This window comes from Pectinophora gossypiella, chromosome 8 (genome assembly GCF_024362695.1).
Source record: "Pectinophora gossypiella chromosome 8, ilPecGoss1.1, whole genome shotgun sequence".
Lineage (NCBI taxonomy): Eukaryota > Metazoa > Arthropoda > Insecta > Lepidoptera > Gelechiidae > Pectinophora > Pectinophora gossypiella.
In genome coordinates this window covers 13,291,416-13,310,190 of record NC_065411.1, presented here as the reverse complement: position 1 = coordinate 13,310,190, position 18,775 = coordinate 13,291,416, and the positions used below count along the sequence as shown (strand labels likewise).

The 18,775-nt window shown below is 37.0% G+C and overlaps 1 protein-coding gene across 1 annotated transcript in view; it reads right to left on the bottom strand.

The window, feature by feature from the left end:
- The window catches only part of LOC126369199 (uncharacterized), a 279,281-nt gene extending 260,787 nt beyond the window's left edge, over nt 1-18,494 (bottom strand). The window contains exons 1-2 of the mRNA XM_050013497.1: nt 18,260-18,494; nt 1,259-1,407 (exon numbers count right to left, since the gene is read on the bottom strand). Of these exons, the coding sequence (XP_049869454.1) occupies nt 1,259-1,407; nt 18,260-18,378 (268 nt within the window). The 5' untranslated portion in view covers nt 18,379-18,494. The remainder of the gene's footprint in view (nt 1-1,258; nt 1,408-18,259) is intronic.
- Nucleotides 18,495-18,775: the final 281 nt, after the last annotated feature.

Below are 18,775 nucleotides of genomic sequence, written 5' to 3'. Positions count from 1 at the left end.
TTAATACCTTAATAACAAATGCATATTCATATGCATTGAACAGTAAACCCAGTACAGCATGTGTTTAATACACTACGATCAGTCATATGCACTATAGTCATACATACGCTCTGCATCCGATATGGATGCAGATTACCCTGTATGATATTATCTCTCAATAGCAAACACGTCGTTGACATGGTAATAAATAATGCATACATACATAAATTACCTACACACCTACGTAATTCAATTATTCCAACTTTAGAAGTTTAATAATAATTAATTATTATTATTACTTTTAATAAATCGATTTAAACGATATAACTGTCATTTGCCATGTTCTAATTAAATCTTTTTTTGTATTTCCTTTTATTTTGGTGTCAAAATTTTAATTCCCGATTCATATTAATTAATTCATAATATATATTAATTTATATAAAATATGAATTGTTTTTTCACAATTGTGATGAAGTCGTGAACTTATGTGTAATTTTTTTTTTGTTGATGGAGATGACGCCTGTGTCCAGTAACAATAATTCGAATGATTTATTCTGTAATTCTGTATACTTATCGAATTATTTCGTATCGAATTTATCATACCAATGGTTCATTTTTTAATGTTTTTTTTTTATAACCTTTTGAATACCATATATAGAGTCATTGAAATAACTCTAATGTTTTTTATTCTCAGTACAGCAATAAACGTTGTCATTTCAATACTACGTTAGTATTAGCCAATACCAAGAGTTATGTTTAGGTACCTTATATACCTATAGGGAAGTAATGACGTGATTATATTAACAAAGTGGCGTAAGAAAAAGTAAAACCGTGTTCCTGTCGAGACAACGAAGATTCCCATGAGACGGTAGAACCTTGAAAAGGGACTTTACTTACCAGTCTATATCGCTATTTTCGCAATGTATTTAGGAATATACAAGGTGCTAGTGACATCGTAACGAATACTGAGGGGGATGATTCAGACCATGATTCTGAGTTGATATCACGTCGGAAAGTTTCTTTTTATTATTTTCAGATCCATACTTTTGCGACGGAAAATTCCAATTGATAATAACAACTCAGAATCATGATCTGAATCATCCCTCAAGGTTTTCGTTACGATGTCACTAACACCCTGTATACATAAATACTTTTACAGGTGCCATTACATAACAAACAGGCTACATACCATCCCATTGCTGGGCACAGACCTCCCATCAATCATCCCGAGAGGTAGGTGAGTTTCAAATGAAAACGTAATATAACAACGTGAACTCACCAGTACACCTCTGCGGGTCGATCTGCGCCTGCAGTATGCTGAAGCCAGGCGCGATGATGGCAGGCAGGGTGCGCGAGCGCAGGAGGGGCGGAGGCACGCGCCGCACCCCGCCCAGCGCCTCCGCCGCCGCCGCTGCCGCCGCCGCCGCACTATTGAACACATACGTTACCAAATTTACAACAGACCTTGAATTCAGTAAAGCGGATTGATTAAGCTTGGTAAACCACTTCACAACCCACACGATAAAGAAGTTTGACAGTTCCGAAAATAAACTTCAAAAAGTAGTTTTTCTTTTACGATAAGCAAGTCTCTGTAGACATGTGTGTCACCGGATTGCTTCCCAGGGTACGCCAGTTCTATCCCCGGACTGGACTTGCACTAGTGAGTTATATACTGGCATAGTTGGATCGACCATTATAGACGGCAGTACGGCTCACTGCCTTTTATCAATTATTTTAGGCCTTTTATAAAGTTAGTGATTATTTAGAAGATATGAATGCATGGGATTAACTGTCTGAGAACTGATATTAGGCAGCTAAATTACTCAATTGTATACCAATATTTTATGTTTATTTGTATTTTTTTAAAGAACGTCTAGGGCCCTGTGCCGAGGTTTTTCTTGCAGCTTCTTTTCCCCGGCTATACAGGTTATGAGAAGCTGCAGTAGTTTTAGGCGGATGAGACGTTCGTTATGTAAAAATTGACGATTCAAAGTGTAACTATGTTACCTACTGCATAAAGATATTTTTGAATTTGAATTTGCATATCACCTTGGTCTGATTGCAACCTCAGATGAAGGATACTTTCTCAAGACTCAGCTAAACAAGTCAACTTATTTCCCGAAGACGTCTGGATTTATTATCTTTTGCTTCCTTTACACGAGTACAAGCGAAATAAGCAAACAAAATTCGATATTGAACGTCCTTGTAGGAAATGAGACTCTCTTCAGAAGTTAATGTTATAAAAAAGATTTTCTTTTGGACTGGAAACAGATAAGCATATAGAATGCCTATCGTTTAGTAAAAGTCGACTCAAGTACACGTGATACGCTGCTTTTGCTTCTTTATTTTCTTTTTATAGAAAAAAAAAACAGTCACATAGCTTATCGTAACACAGTTGGCCCGACTACTAAAGACGGCGATACGGCTCGCCTATCACGTTAGTCTAATAGAAATCTCGATGAAGCGTACTTAGTTCATTTTGCAATGGATGTACAGTCATGAGGAATATAATGTACCCACTTTAGAACTCTGTCGCACTAACATATTTGACATTTAGTGAGACTGGCAGTTCATTTTGTCTAAAAAGTTAATGTGACATGGTACATTACACTACCCCAATTGGTATTGTGATATGCTTAGTCGTGAACTTATTATGTTGTGATTGCTTATCGTTTTTTATAGCCGTGGTAGCCCAGTTCGTAGAACGCTTCCCAATGATTGTAGAATTTGTTTTCGAATTCATGTTTGGATCATAAATAATCATCACGTGCTCAGCGGTAAAGGAAAACATAATGAGAAAACCCACATTCTCCAGAAATGCATTTTCGGAGGTATGTGACCTAACCTGTATTGGGCTGGATTTTCCTTTGCGGGTTGGAAGGTCAGACAGGTAGTCACTTATGTGAAAAACCCGACCTGTGAAATATTCAGGTTAGTTAAGCGGATACTGTGAAGAAAAGGGATAATACAAAGGAGATGTGTGTGTTATACATAAATAGATAGCTTATCGTTTGAGGTCGAATACACAAAGATTTATAATTAAATCAGTCGCTTCCTACTATCCTGATGAACAAAATAGAAAACAAGACCAAACTACTAGCAAAACATTTTTGTAACAATTTCTATACTTAATCAACAGGCTATTTACAGCTTTGAGTAATTGTACTCTTAAATCGGTATTTCCAAACAAACGGTAATTTCCTTTGTAAATCTGTAAATCTCAATTAACAGTTGAAACATTATCTGTGTCTAGACTAAACTTGAGAAAACCCAATTTTGAACAAAGATTGATTTCCAGCATGTTATGGAATCAAATTAAGTAAATAAAGTATAGGATTTACGAAAGTAATTGGTTCAATATCGAATAACGAAAAGGGATTTTAGTTGGGTTGATGGAGTTCTATTGTTATGCATAATTAAAAACTAAAACACATTACAAAAAGATTCATCACTAATTTAAGAGCCACACTCTTGTCGGTGTAGCATTCTCCATGCAACTTTTTAGGGAAAAATAGGGTAGTGGTTTCCCTCTTGCCTTCCGCCCAGTTCTCTGTCTGACGCGAGTAGGGTGGCGCCCAGAGTAGTCTGTTTCAAAGCCGTACTAGGACTCCTGTTCTCCGCCTCTGAACAGTACCCTCTGACAAGTTCCAGGTACAAAAAGATTATATTATATAAAACAGTTTATAACTGCAATCATAAATTATTGTAGAACAACAACTAAATGAACTATACAAATTCGGTAAAATAGATACTCTAAACCGGTGAACATGCATCAAGTTTTATGAGAGTAAAGAAAGCAACCACTTTTGTGCCAGGATTGTAGTAAGTGGAATTCGTTAGATATAATATCTTAGGAAATATGTTAGACCCTATGTATGTAATGTACAAAAGTAAACAGTAACAGTACCTTTTTATACATTGTTTTAAGTTTACGCAGTTATTATCATAATTAAAGCACATAATAACGGGTTCTTACCGCGTTTAAATGGGGATATGAGACTCCCGATATTTCGACACTGTTGCAAGTGCCATGATCACGGGATGACTGATGAGATTGGAGTGGAGTAGGTAGATCCATAATTTTCTACGGGCAGACTTATCTGTCTACCCTCTTTCTTTGCCGCTTGTTTATGTTTTTGATATCGGAATGTTCGGAATCATCTGAACTCGCACCAAACTCACTACGACAAACCGCACTCACTGTGTCCTCACGTTTTTTCACCACATTAGGCCGTTTCAAGCTTTTTACAACACCTACTACTGGATTCCACATGCTCGATAATTTGAACCCGTCTTCCCTGTTGAAATTTTTATGTTTTCTGATTTCAATAGCCTATCTACGAGTGCTATATACGAGTCTGGGGATGTAATGACGTTCTGTCGATAATATTTGTGGATTGTTAAACTCGATCCAGTGGTTAGGGTCCGACTCGAGTACCTTTTTATCCTGTCCCATTAATAACGTAATTACTTATTGCTAACGCAAAAACGCTTTGAAAAAAAAAAAAAAGATGTGGATTAAAGGTATAAAAAACACAGTAAAGTGTCTGCAACAAATCCCTGTGATAGCCATAATACAACTACCTTAATATAACTGTTCATACTCCTAATTTTCGAAGTACCCAGCAAAATTTGAATTTGGAATTTAAATTCCTGCCAATACAATAAATGTGGTTCTAATAATAATTTGTAATTAATAAGAAAAGTGTTTGCTGAAACATTTATTACAATCAAGCTGAAGCCGGCGAAGCTGTTACGTCAGCAGGTTTATTGGTATCAGCAGGTTTTGTTTCCGTTGCTGTCACTCCAGCTTTTACTTCGTTTTCTTTATCCTTTGATCCAGTAGTAGCTGCAGTTGCATTGGTAGTATTAGAAATATTGTTAACATCACTATTGCGTCTTGTTGGTGAATCTGAAGATACTGTTTTATTTTCTGATTCAACTTCTGTTATTTTACCTGCAAAGTAAATCTAACTCACTGTCCATCCATATAACGTAAGAGGGTAGTTAGTATCTAGTTCATTTCGTCATATGAGGTCCGTAAGGCCTGTGCCCACTACACCATTATCATGGTAGGATCATGCTAGGACCATGTCAGTTACGGACCGGCGCGTGCCGGACGCTACTAAACCCAATGCAACGGAGTAAACCCGTTATATCCCCGTATGTAGTGAGAATTCTGACCGGTCCGTGCATGGCATGCTACGGTGATGGTAAATGATGAAACGGTCTAGTAGGCGTTGGGCCATATAAATTCATACAAAGAATATGTTTTTGCCTGTACCGAGACGGATACGGATACGGAAAACCTCCTCAGAATCCGCTACCTAACCTCAAGATGTCCTTTTTTTATAGAAGCAACTATCTTTCTGACCTTCCAACCAGCGAAGGAAAACCAGGCTAATGTATGGTAAGTCATATACCTCCGAAACGCATTTCAATGTTTCCTCACGATGTTTTCCTTTACCTCTGTGCACGTGATTTCAAAAACAATTTTGATTGTTCGGTCATGCTTGATTCGTTCCTGTGACATCACAATGAGAGTCAATCTTCGCTTGAGCTCAATTTTTTTCTTGATGCTTATATAACTCGTTATCTAATTGGTATATTGTAAAATTCTTACCAGCGAATAAGTTCTCAATGCCTGGTATGTGAACATTACCATTGCCAATGTCCATATCTAATTGCGCTTTACCAATGTTTGATACTCCTGTTGCGTCTACCTTTAGAGTGCCTTTTCCTAAAAACAGTTATGTGTTAAATTACACAGTTGGGTTTGTTTAGGTATTTATTTTTTAGGGACCACTTGTTAGTTGTGTTTATTTACTATTGTTTATTTGTTAGTTCCTATCTTTACAAACCCCGATTCCTGCAAAAACATTCTAATTATATTTTTGAGTTTTTCTTATCCGCTAAAAAAGAAAGGGACGGATGATTGACTGAATAAGAGTGAGTTGACGGATAAGTGAATGAATGAATGAATAACCCGGGCGACTAAAATTGGCATCTCGCTGACATGCCACCCATTTGACGTGTGCTGTCAACTAAATTCTGTCGGGTTATTGGCCCATACATATTAAAATTTTGGGCAGGTTTTTGAAATTTCTGCCTAAAATACACATGTGATCCATAAATTTTATGCCTGTCGATCACTTTTTCGACGGATAAGAAAATGACAGGTATAATTCAAAATCATCAGCACCAATATAATACAAAGATGTGTACGAAGACTAGACTAGACTTAGGGTGGTATTAATAAACTAATCTCAGATTCGAGACTGCCCTCAAGATCATGTCAATGTGACAGTTCTCATTATAAAAACAGGGACTTGAGCACGATCTTGAGGGCAGTCTGAGCTGAGATTAGTTTATTAATACCACCCTTAGAGTCTGTTAAGATCCCCAAATCTCTTAATACACCAAGACTGTCAGAAAAATAACAGCAGAAATAAACTAACCTGCGGAAATTTAACATGATATTTCCTTTGTGGAATTATTTTTTGTGTTTACTATACATATTAACAATAAGTATACATTGTTTGTGTTTCTATAGTTGTAGTATACTTTATTATATATTGTTAGTGTAGTAAATAGAAAAATAAACCCAATTTGAATTAATTTATTACCCGACTTTCCATATTTCAGAACAATGTTCATTTCTCCCAAACCGCTGATGCCATTTCCTTTTAATTGCAGATCCACATTCCTAATTGGATTTTCTCCTTTTCCGTCCAGCGGAATACCGAAATCTTTCCTTTTCTTTTTATCTCTCACCTCTTTTAATTTGCTTTCTAACTGTTGAAATACATTTGAAAATGTAAAATGCTTCGAGTAAAAAGATAGACCACTTAACGACCAATAAGGGTTCTCAACCTTTTTTTGTGACGTGACTAGATTTGTCGTAATGGGACAGACGGGTTCTCAACCGGCACCTACCTAATATATTTAAAACGCGAGATGGTACCGGGTATCCAAACCGTTGTACTAAAAAGATAGACTACTTAGGGACCAATGAGGGTTCCCAAACTTTTTTAGTGACGTGACTCGATTTGCCGCAATGGCATTAGCTACTTGTCTCGACAAACGGGTTCTCAACCGGTACCTAATATGTATATTCAAAACTACACGCGCGATGGTAAAGGGTATCCAAATCGTTCGACTAAAAAGATAGACTACTTAGGGCCAATGAGGGTTCTCAACCTCTTTTTCGGGACGTGACTAGATTTGCCGCAATGGCATTAGCTACTTGACTGGAAAATCGGGTTCTCAACCGGTACCTACCTAATATATTTAAAACTACACGCGAGATGGTACCGGGTATCCAAATCGTTGGACTAAAAAGATAGACTACTTAGGGACCAATGAGGGTTCTCAACCTTTTTTTGTGACGTGACTAGATTTGCCGCAATGGCATTAGCTACTTGACTGGACAATCGGGTTCTCAACCGGTACCTACCTAATATATTTAAAACTACACGCGAGATGGTACCGGGTATCCAAATCGTTGGACTAAAAAGATAGACTACTTAGGGACCAATGAGGGTTCTCAACCTTTTTTTGTGACGTGACTAGATTTGCCGCAATGGCATTAGCTACTTGACTGGACAATCGGGTTCTCAAGCGGTAGCTACTTCGGTACCGGTCCCGGGTGTTCTTTCTTACCTATAGTGATTATTTGATTCGAATGAAATTTATTAGTAAGCCGAATTCAAACACTTTACTGTCTAACTGACTAAATAAATGAATAGTAAGTAAACTCTAATTTTAGATCATGACAATTGGGTAGTTTCCCAGGTAAAAGATAAATTATGAAATTCTGATTACTTAATAAATAAACAGAGATCTAAAAAAGGTGACAGAAACGTATATTGTTCCAAACTTATTTATAAATTTTAATAAAGAAAAATGAAATAATAAGTGCGACATTTCGTCATGTTTTTCTTTGACGTCACAGGTTGCTTTTTCATTCAAATTCCACAGTAATTTAGTGTTTTGACGTTAAGTAAAAAGTTACTGCTTTGACTAGTTGAAAACTACCCTTTTTATTTCAATTCAATTCAATTTAAATTATTTATTTCAGATTAATATCCATAATTATAAGTATAATTACATCAGATTAGTTTCATCATCATCATCAGCCGTACGACGCCCACTGCTGGGCATAGGCCTCCCCCAAGGATCTCCACGTGTCGGACGACGCTCAGTGGGTAGGCCCGCTACAAGGTGGACCGACGATCTGGTGAAGGTCGCGGGAAGCCGCTGAATGCGGGCAGCGCAGATTAGTTTAGATAAATTAAAATTAAATTATATATAAAATCAAATAAAATTAATATTATTAATAAAAATGAGATTACACGAAATAAAATAAAATACATTGGTGCCCATTCGGGTGCACACAAACCCAACCCAATTTCAGTTCGACAGCTCCCAAATGAGTGCCGTCCTGCACTTACAAGAAGTGCAAGAAAGGGATAGAGCTAATTTTAGTCCTGTCAAACCAAGTCAAAATTAGTTATTTAAGTATAAATTTTCATGTTCGTATTTTAAGTGTTTATTTATTTCATCATTACCATATCCAAAATGGCATCCTTCTGCTCACTGAAAGCTTCATCAACCAAATTACTTCTCAATTTCGGATCTACTTTTATTTTTGTCACTGCTTCAGATGTCTGGCTTTTGACATCGAATAAATTCGTTATTACCTGCAAGACGGATCAAAATAATATTCAGAATTCAATTCCGAAGACGCAAACTTTAGGGCGTTTTTCTCCTACATATAGAGTAGAATATTTTACTTGCGTTGATAAGTAATAGATACAATTAAGAAGATATTATAGAAAGAAAAAGCACCTCATAAACTTTAAAGGCTTAAGAAGGAGAAAATAATTATTACTTAGTTTGTAAGATAAAAAATAGATAAAAATTAAAATAATTAATTAATTATTATTTTGTAAGATAGAAATTATAGATATAATTTCTAGTAATAATTTGATTAAAGAAAGAGAGAACGTAACATAATGCAGCCTCAATAAGTCCCACTGCTAGGCACAAGCCTCCCCTCAACCAACCGGAAGGGATATGAAGTATACTCAAAATAACAAAGAATAACCATCAGGTTAGATAGTGGACATACGCTTGCCTATCTTCCATAAAAAAAAGTACAAGTACCTATACCAACTATATTTATAACAATACTCAAAAATGTTGTAGAAATTGTTTATTATAAAAGGACGCCACACACAAAGACAAGACAATAACATCACTTAATTTTTTTACAAAACTATTACAAAAAGCATCAAGCATCAATTAAAGCAAGCAGGATGTTCATTACAATGATCATAAGGTGGTGGTGGAGGTCCTGAGATAAAAGGGCCTCACTCAGCACAAGTCGCGGCGTGAACCACGGCGCTGGTATTATGTGGACCCTGTTGGGCGAGGCACGAACGTCGTGTTTCATAAATATACGTTGTCCGAATGATAATACCACTAGGGCTAAATATGCGTAACGTGATAAAATTTTGTCACGGTCATTTTATCGATTCTGACGATATAATTATGACGTTTTCTCGATTAATGCTGATATGTGAACCCAAATAAGTCTTGGCGTTCTGTCAAAATACGATCAAAATCACGTGGCACGCATGTTAGGGAAAAAAGAAACTTATCGACTTGTACAAAATTTATTGAATCGTTCGATAATTTTATCACGTTGAACAGGTTAGCCATGTTAAGATACGTATCTTCATTGTAATAAACAAGAGAGATAAAGTACAAAAATATATTTTCATAATCCCCAAAATGAAACTTTTAAAATACAAACGAGAATGGCATAAAATCCGTAAAGCATAAACAACAAACTTTTCACATTACCAGGAACAAAGTAGCTAGGCAGGTAGAGAACATAATAACTGTATTCAATACAATGGTTAAAAGGACCGGCACATGCCAATTTTACGACTGAATTTCAAATCGACGTTTATAAATAAATACAATTCGAAAACCGAATTGCTATCGCAAGTCCAGGCGAAATAATATTTACATTATCTATCCGCTTAGCAATAAAAAAAAATCATTTTTTTTTTCTTAGGTTTCGGCTTCGCGCGGCTTGCGCATTTGCCACAGACAAAGATAGGGAAATGGATTCGTAGGAAAAACAAGGAACAGAACTTGGATAAAGGGTCAAAAAAGTGGAGGATAAAATAAATATACAGGGAATTCTATATAAATAATAAGAATAAAATAATGGAGATATTATAGTTTAAGGTCATTATTAACAATACATACTAAAAGATAAAGTCACTAGTTTGACAATGAAGTCAAATAAACAACCTACAATAGCAATAAAGCCGCCTATTGTACTGATTTTATTCATCTGTACGGTCACGAGTACTAATATGTACGAGGGGAGGTCAAAAAGTTCGCGGAATGGAGGGGTTGGAGGGGGTTGGTTTGCTCGTACAGGTAGCCGCTAGTTGCACACCTCATTAACAGTATATGTACCAAGTTTGAAGCAAATCGGGTCATTAACGTTTGAACTATCGACCAGCAAACAAGTGAATCGGGAAGAACTCAGCGAATATGGAGAAAATTGAACACCGCGCCGTCATTAAGTTCCTCACCAAGCAAGGAAAATCCGCTCAGACGATTTTTCAAGAGCTGTTAGCAGTTTACGCGGTCTCTGCCCCTGGTAAAACCATGGTTTACAAGTGGCATAGTCTTTTCAAGCAAGGAAGAGAGTCGATTGAAGATGACCCCCGCTCCGGACGGCCCATTGAGGCCACCACACCGGAAATCATCGAAAAAGTAGAGAAACTTGTATTAGAAGATACCCGCTTGAAGAAGAAGCAGCTTGCAGCAATGGTCGGTGTATCCGAAACAAGTATTTTAAATATCCTACATCAACATCTTGGGATGACTAAGGTCAGCGCAAGATGGGTTCCAAGAATGCTCACGCCACTTCAAAAAAGCGAGCGTGTCGAGTGTTCTCGCCAGTTTTTAGAGCTCTGTGGAGAGAATAAGGAAGAAGTTATGGCCCGGATTGTTACTGGAGATGAAACCTGGGTTCACCACTATGAACCTGAGTCGAAGCAAGAGTCGATGCAGTGGCATAAAAAAGGCACACCTCCTCCAAAGAAGTTTAAGGTGTCACAATCGGCCGGAAAGATCATGGCCACTATTTTTTGGGATACAGAAGGTATTTTGCTGATTGATTATAAAGATCGTGGTGTGACTATAACGGGACATTACTACGCTTCTTTACTGGATAGATTGAAAGAGGCTATCAAGGAAAAAAGAAGAGGAAAGCTGTCAAGATGTGTGCTCCTTTTGCACGACAACGCACCCGTCCTGCCATTCACCGATGCGGGTTCGAAAAATTAAACCACCCGCCTTACAGTCCAGACTTGGCCCCCAGCGATTATTATTTGTTCCCAAAAATGAAAAAGGAACTGCGTGGACGAAAATTTGGCGATGATGAAGAAGTCAAGTCTGCAATTTCGGCCTATTTTGACAGCAAAGAGAAATCTTTTTTTTATGATGGAATAAACAAATTATTTGATAGATCCGGAAAATGTGTTAAGGTTAAGGGAGAATATATTGAAAAGGAAAAATAGTTTCGTGTTTAATTTCGACCCCCTTCCCCCTCATTCCGCGAACTTTTTGACCTCCTATACACTTTGAAACCATGTCACATTTACTTTTTTGACAAATTAAACCGTAAGTCTCATTAAATATCAAATATGATAGTGCGACAGGGTTCCAAAGTGAGTACATGATTTTGCTCATGACTGTACATGTCCTGAGTTTATGTTTGTGTGCAATTAAGAATTATAATTCTTTTATTGATTAATAGATTGACCTACATACGTCCCAGTATTGTGTTTAGATATCACTTTAGGCATCCAAAATGAGTGCGTAGACGCACCCATGCCCTAATTTTGGAGAATACCACGAGAATACCAAAAAAGACTTTTGCCAAATTACTCTGACCGTGAATCGATTCCCGGGTCTTTAGTTTGTCGTATGATTTTTGACCTGTTGCTCATTGGTGATAACTATCTTTGGTGACAAGGGAAGCGATATCAAAAAAAGATGACTAAAGACTTTAGTGAGAGATTAGCGAATCTTATCAACGGAATGGCAGTTCTAATCCTTCCGACAATTGTTTAACTTAAACCCTAAAAGATAAATTCCATCAAAGAAAATCAATTTATGGACAAACTGAAGTAATGTTGCCCATTTTAAAGCAATCACAACATGCAACACATTCTTATTGCAGTGCTGCGAACAAAATATCGGCGAAACTGAAACGTCCATATGGACGTCCAATTATATAATTGGAATGCTATTTTAAAATATAATTCCGAAACACTTCCGAATTCTTGTCCGACAAAACACGAGATTAATTAAATTGGAAATTGGAACATTTCATTACGAATTAAATATCGAATGTGCCCCATACGCTCCAATTTTAAAACATGTGTGGATTCTACATGAATTCAAATTCCAAAGTCAAATTCATTCAGTGATTCGAACCCGTAAGGCTGCTTTTCCACCAGAGCTGTGCAAGGTCATTCTACATACCTAATATAGAAATGTGTGCGAAGGATCGCACATTTGCGCATTTTGACAGTTCCGCTACACTTCATCGTACGAGACATTTACCTCGCACAGCTCTGGTGGAAACCCCTACACATTTCCACAGCACAGCTACACATCCTTGTACGACACATTTTACTCGCATAGGTCTGATGGAAAAGCAGCCTAACACCTAAAAAAAATGTTAGTCACGCGTTCTTTGAATTGGGTTATCACGGATCCGGCCTATTGAACTGTTGATTAGAAAAAACACATAATATGTCATGAAATTCTCCACTCAAAGTGGAACAACGTGGTATGATGCATACCAGACCAGCTGAACCCAATTGGATGAAAATATTGTGAGATATTCCCTTCTCATCAGACCTTCAACTTGGTAACGTAATAAAAAACTCTAAATAATGCGTCAATCGACTCCTAATTAAATAGTTCATTACGAAATTTCACGGGACATTAATCAATTCAAACATTAATTTATACTCTTGTTACTAGCAAAGGCTTATTTTGGTGAAGAGAAATTCTGTATCGAACAATAACGATGTAGAGCCATGAATAAAAAAAACACTCATCTTTTTTTTTCTAAATAGGCTCTGAGTTAATGTATGTATGTGTAAGATAATATTCGACTAAATTTAACGATTTCAGTTAACATACTCATTATGTTTACTTTCTGAAAAACGAAACTTAATTACCTAAGCGTAGTAAATAGTAATTTAACAACATAACATAAGCTCATACATTGTTTTAAGTTTACGCGGTCAACTACGCGCGACGGCGCGGCGGTTTGCGCGGGAGTCTCATATCCCCATTTAAACGCGGTAAGAACCCGTTATTATGTGCTTTAATTATAACATAAGCTCTCTACCATATCCACTGGGGTAGTCAGAGGTAGATCCATCGTAAGATGAACTAAGTACCTACACCTCACCGAGCTTTCAGTTAGACCAACGTGATAGATGGTGAGCCGTATTATACCCGATTACTCTAGCCATAGAGGTGGCCAATCAGCTCGCGACATCAAACACTTCAGAACCCCGATACCGAACCCGCCGGCGCGGCGGCGTGGTCGACGATTTCCCTTATTCAGCGGTTATCGCTATTTATTTATTCAAATATTTTCCTCCCAAACGACGCACTGTTCTCTGGTTTTTATATTAAGACTTATCACCACAGGCCTTTACATCTTTATCAGATGATTCAAACAGCGTTTCTGTGGCAGCTTTTAAAATGGCTGTAAAGTCCAATGCGAGAGCGACAGTGCGGCGGTATTAAGACTTAAGTATTACAAATATATACATTTATTGACGAGTACTTGTTTTCAACAACGTATCATGTTACGTCTAGGTCTCAAACCTTCAGATTATGTAAGCGAACCATACAAAAATGAGATAACGCTATGGAGAATTATCTTCAAGAGTAAGTTCTACAAAACAAAGAAACATAATAAAAGCCCAATACGAATGTTTTAATTTATGTTCCTGCCTACTATTATCTTGTGCTGTTTGGACTAGCCAAAGCACCCAGTAACCCAATCCTGTAATCTGCCGCGAGCTGAAAAAGTTCGTGGAACCACTGAAGTTGTTAATTTTTATCACTGACAACACGTGCCTCCGTGGACCGGATAATATCTTATGGTTCAATATTATTTAAGCTTAGATAAGCATTTAAATTCTTCCCAGAATCATGAACGTGCGCATTTAATCTCTTGCACGTGTCTTGACTTAGTCGGTTAATAAATTATTAACAGACAAATCCTCTTTCCTTTATGTCTTCGTGTATATCCTCTGTATGGTAGATTACTTACATAGGTAATATGGTCTAGTACTCGCACTGGAGCAGCGTGGTGGATTATGCTCCACATCCATTCCCGTGGTTTAATTATAACGAAAGAGGTCGGTATCCAGCCCCGAAAAAACATTATTGTTCGCCTTATTTTCCAAGAAATAAAAATTCAATCTGTACAGACCTAGTGCTAATTGCTGTAGATATCATTTAATTTTACTTTAAGTTATTGCGAATGATTGACAGGGGTTAATTTTAAAATGAATGAATGAGGTATCTCGCTGGTATGCAAAGCGTTTGACGTGTGTTGTCAACTTAATTCTGTCGGGTTATTGGCCAATGTAAATTTTTTAGAGGGTTGATTTAAATGTGTGCCTAATATTGACGTGTGTTCCATAAATTGTATGCTGTCAATTACCCGTTCTTTTCCTTTTCGGCGGATAAGAAAATTTCAGGCATAACTTAAAATAAAATTTGATGGTGTCTATAGGAATTAGCACCACTGATATTGTCATCTTAGGGCTAGCGGATCTGTCCAGGCCAGTAAGATTCCGTCGTGAGATATCTTCGTGATTTATTTCGTTTTTGTAATTAACGATTGATGAATGTGTAGGAAACAAGAGACGTAAGTCAGGATTGAATCAAATGGAATTCTATAGTCTCTGCACTTCCATCCCCGTGAACCGCACATACTTAGGTATGTACGTGTAATTAAGTATTATCGTTGATCGATAAAATTGATGTTGATATTGTGATATAAAATATACATATAAATCTATCGTTCAAACATATAAAGCATACTATAAATGAATATGGTAAATATAAGTACCAACGTGTGATACCTAACAAGAGAGGTCCAGGACCTTTTAAACTGCAAAAAGTCAACCAGAACCCTTAAATAAAACTCAAAAGTCAAAGTGCAAAGTTCTTTAACGATCCTGAAATAACATGAAATCGTAGGCCCATTTCAGAATACGTGGCACAATCGAAATTTGTTGCCAATTTACATTTCGCAAGCGTGATCATAAAATAGAAGAGCTATAAAACACTAAATCGAAATTTCGTAATGGCCGGCATTTGATTTGCCCGGAATCCAATCGAAGTTTTATTCTTACTGCTGGTGCCCCAACGTTGGTGAGTCACTCTTCATTTTTGTTTTGTAATTTCTCACATTACACTAATTAACAGCATCTTGGTTTGCGATCAGTTCTCAGGAGATAAGAATAGTCTTTTCATTTTGTATCCCCAAAGGATGTTCTCAGAAATCCGAATACTCGCAATCTGTTGATTATACTCTACATTAATTATCTTTATTAAGTACTTCAGCAGTAAATATGTGAAATATATTATGTATGTCCCATCCTCATAAGTACATACTTTTTGAATGCACGTTTACACGATTTCACCAAAACAAAATGGCGGACTGACACGTCATATCCCAACTGAAATCTCCAATTCTTAAATGGTGAATCTTTTCTATTGGCAGAATATGATACCTATCTAAAAAAATCCTATTGAGGCCAAAAAGATCTAAACCTTTTACATTTTTTGTTCATGTGTGTAATAGAAACATGCTTCAGTGCGCTTCGCCGAGTTGCTTCAATATCTTCGATATATTACAGGGTGACGAAAAAGAAAGTATTTGAGAATTTCTTAAAGAAAATGTATCACACACTTGGAATATTACTGGTCTGCTTGGGGGCGGTGTGGAGCAGAGACACCACCAAGGCATTCAGGTCAATGCCCGCCATCAGTAACTCCCTAGTAAACCTTGGCAAGATGGACATCTCATTCCATTTCAACACTAAGACTCCTGGTAAGAAAATATCTATTAGACATAAACATCACAAGACATTTAAAAGAACGGTTTCATTCTTGGTTTTATAAAGACTAGATAATTTTATCAAATGTGTAGCTAATAAAATAATTGAATGAAATTTTCTAATTTTCAGATTCTCAAGCAGGCAATGTTAAATCTGAACACTTCCTGCATTCATCAAGCCCATTCTTTATCCCCAAATCAGAAGTCGAAGTGGAACCTTGCCCTTGTTCCTCATTGAAAAACTTTAAAAACCCTTTCCTTTCAAGTCCTGCAGACTTACTTAATAAGATCCTTAAGAGCAATGACCTCTTCTCCTCCAATCAGGAGCCAGTCATTTCCACTATGTGCTGCGATTCCCACGAGCACGTGCAAGAAGACACCGTTTTCTTCGAATTTAGCCCCAAAGTACAATCTGAAGCAGCAGCCGTGCATGGCGGTATGCCTTCTTTCCCTATCATGATTGACAACTTCTTACCTAAATCCCAAGGCTCAAATCTTACTCCTACCAAACCAAAAGCCATCGAAATCTTCTTTTTCCCTAAAAAGAAGGAAACTAGTATGTTTGAATTCCCCAAACTCTCGAAAAAGAAAGAATTCATGAAGAAAAGTGACATCCAAGCAGTCGGCGACAAGGAGCTTAGGAATGAGTTTAGATCCATGAAATACAGGCCTACATACAGTGTGACTCCTAAGAAAGAAGAAGTGGTGGAGAAGGATTTGATAGAAAAGGAAAAAGAAATTAAGGAAATACTAGAGAAGGAAAAAGAAGAAAAGAAACTTGAAAAAGAAGCCGAAAAGATTCAGCAAGAGGAAGTAGAAGTAACTTCAAAATCCTCCAGTAGTGTTAGTCCGCCGAATTCTTTGTAATTGTTTAACGTCATGGATTAAATGATGACTTACCTTAAAGTTAAAACGTTATATTTTCCTTTAAACAACTAAACATCCATTTACAGACAAATCTAGGTAAACAGAAGCTTAATTTCCACAAAACGGGTGCGCACGTCCACTCAGTTAGAGAGTTCTGAACATAATGAAGCTATTATATGTCTCAGTGTGCATGATAACGCGGTTAAAGTGTGAAAGTAATAGTACATTGCTGCTTTTTGGTAATAAATGAGCAAAGAGAATATGTTAAAACAGACAGTGGACGTAGAATATACCGTTGCATCCGTTGAGTATTTTGAGGTTAAGGATCGCGAGCTTCGTAAATTCAGTTCGTGACCAGATTGTAAAGTACCCTCATTTGCATAAAGCATGTTGGCACAAGGAATAATGCTCCGCGTTTTACCCCAGTAACGATACAATAAAGACAGGTGAATCAGCAATAAAATTAAGTTTATTTTTAAATCAGTGGTTTACTTACAATAATTGTACGTTCTCTGGCTCCCAACTAGAACTCTTTTTTTTTTAATAAGTAGGTAAGTTCTAGGTATTTTTATTACTCAATCATGAGTTCTTCAGTATGTAACAACACTATTCTTCAATTTTAAGTATAACCACTCAATTTTTGGCACTACTAATACTTGATGTCAGAGGCTTTGAGAGTAGCATGATAATTCTAAATTGAAAAGATTTATCATCTTTTTGTTTATGCAATTTATAATTTACATATCATAATTAAAACCCTACTTATATTTTTATTATGACTGCGCTCAAATTCTGCACCGGCAGGTGTTTTCTCTTGTGTGACCAGGGGGGTTAAAATGGCCACATCGACGCAATTCATCTAAGAAAGCAATATTGCTTTTTGACATTTGTTTGCATTGCGCACTTACTTTTACATGCGCAAATGTCAAATTGCAATATTGCTTTCCTAGATGAATTGCGTCGATGTGGCCATTTTAACCCCCCTGGTCACACAAGAGAAAACACCTGCCGGAGGTTGGAACAGGCCAATGGTCAAAGATGGACTATTTAGAGTTAAAAATTACGAAAAATTACGATTGATGAATGTGGAGGAAGCAAGATAAATGTGTCAGGATCGAAGCAAATGAAATTCCATAGTCTTTGCTTATCCCGGTGCGAAATAGGCGTGAGTTTATGTACGTAAAAATTACGAAAATAAATGGTTTTACTTACTTTTTCTCCTTCCTCTGCTGCCGTTTCTTTTTAAACGCTCTCTTGACTCGCAGAAGAAGGAATGCAGCCCTGTCTATAGTTAGCACGGAGGGCCGCTTGGCGGCGCTAGGCTCGTCCATCCCCTCCTCTTCGTCCTCCGCCTCATCGCACAACCTCAGGCCTAGCCATCGTTGTTTCGTTGCGGTCCGCGTTTTGCCGCCAAACGGTGCGCACGTCGCAAAGTTACTTCAATGGCGTCATTATTTATAGCTACTTTCTAAATTCGAACGCGAGAGGTTGAGTTTAATTATTACTTTTTAATTTACACACTTATTCACTTTATAACACTTTTTTTTAATATATCACTAACGCTTTTAATCAGTAGCAGACTGCTTTAACTTTATTTGTATCACTTAGAAAAGGACAAATTGGAAACGATCACAACACTTCCCGAACAATACCTGAAACATAAAGGAAAACTGTGTTATAAAATGAAACTTTTGAACATAAGTATTTATTTGTTTCAGAGTAGTTTGT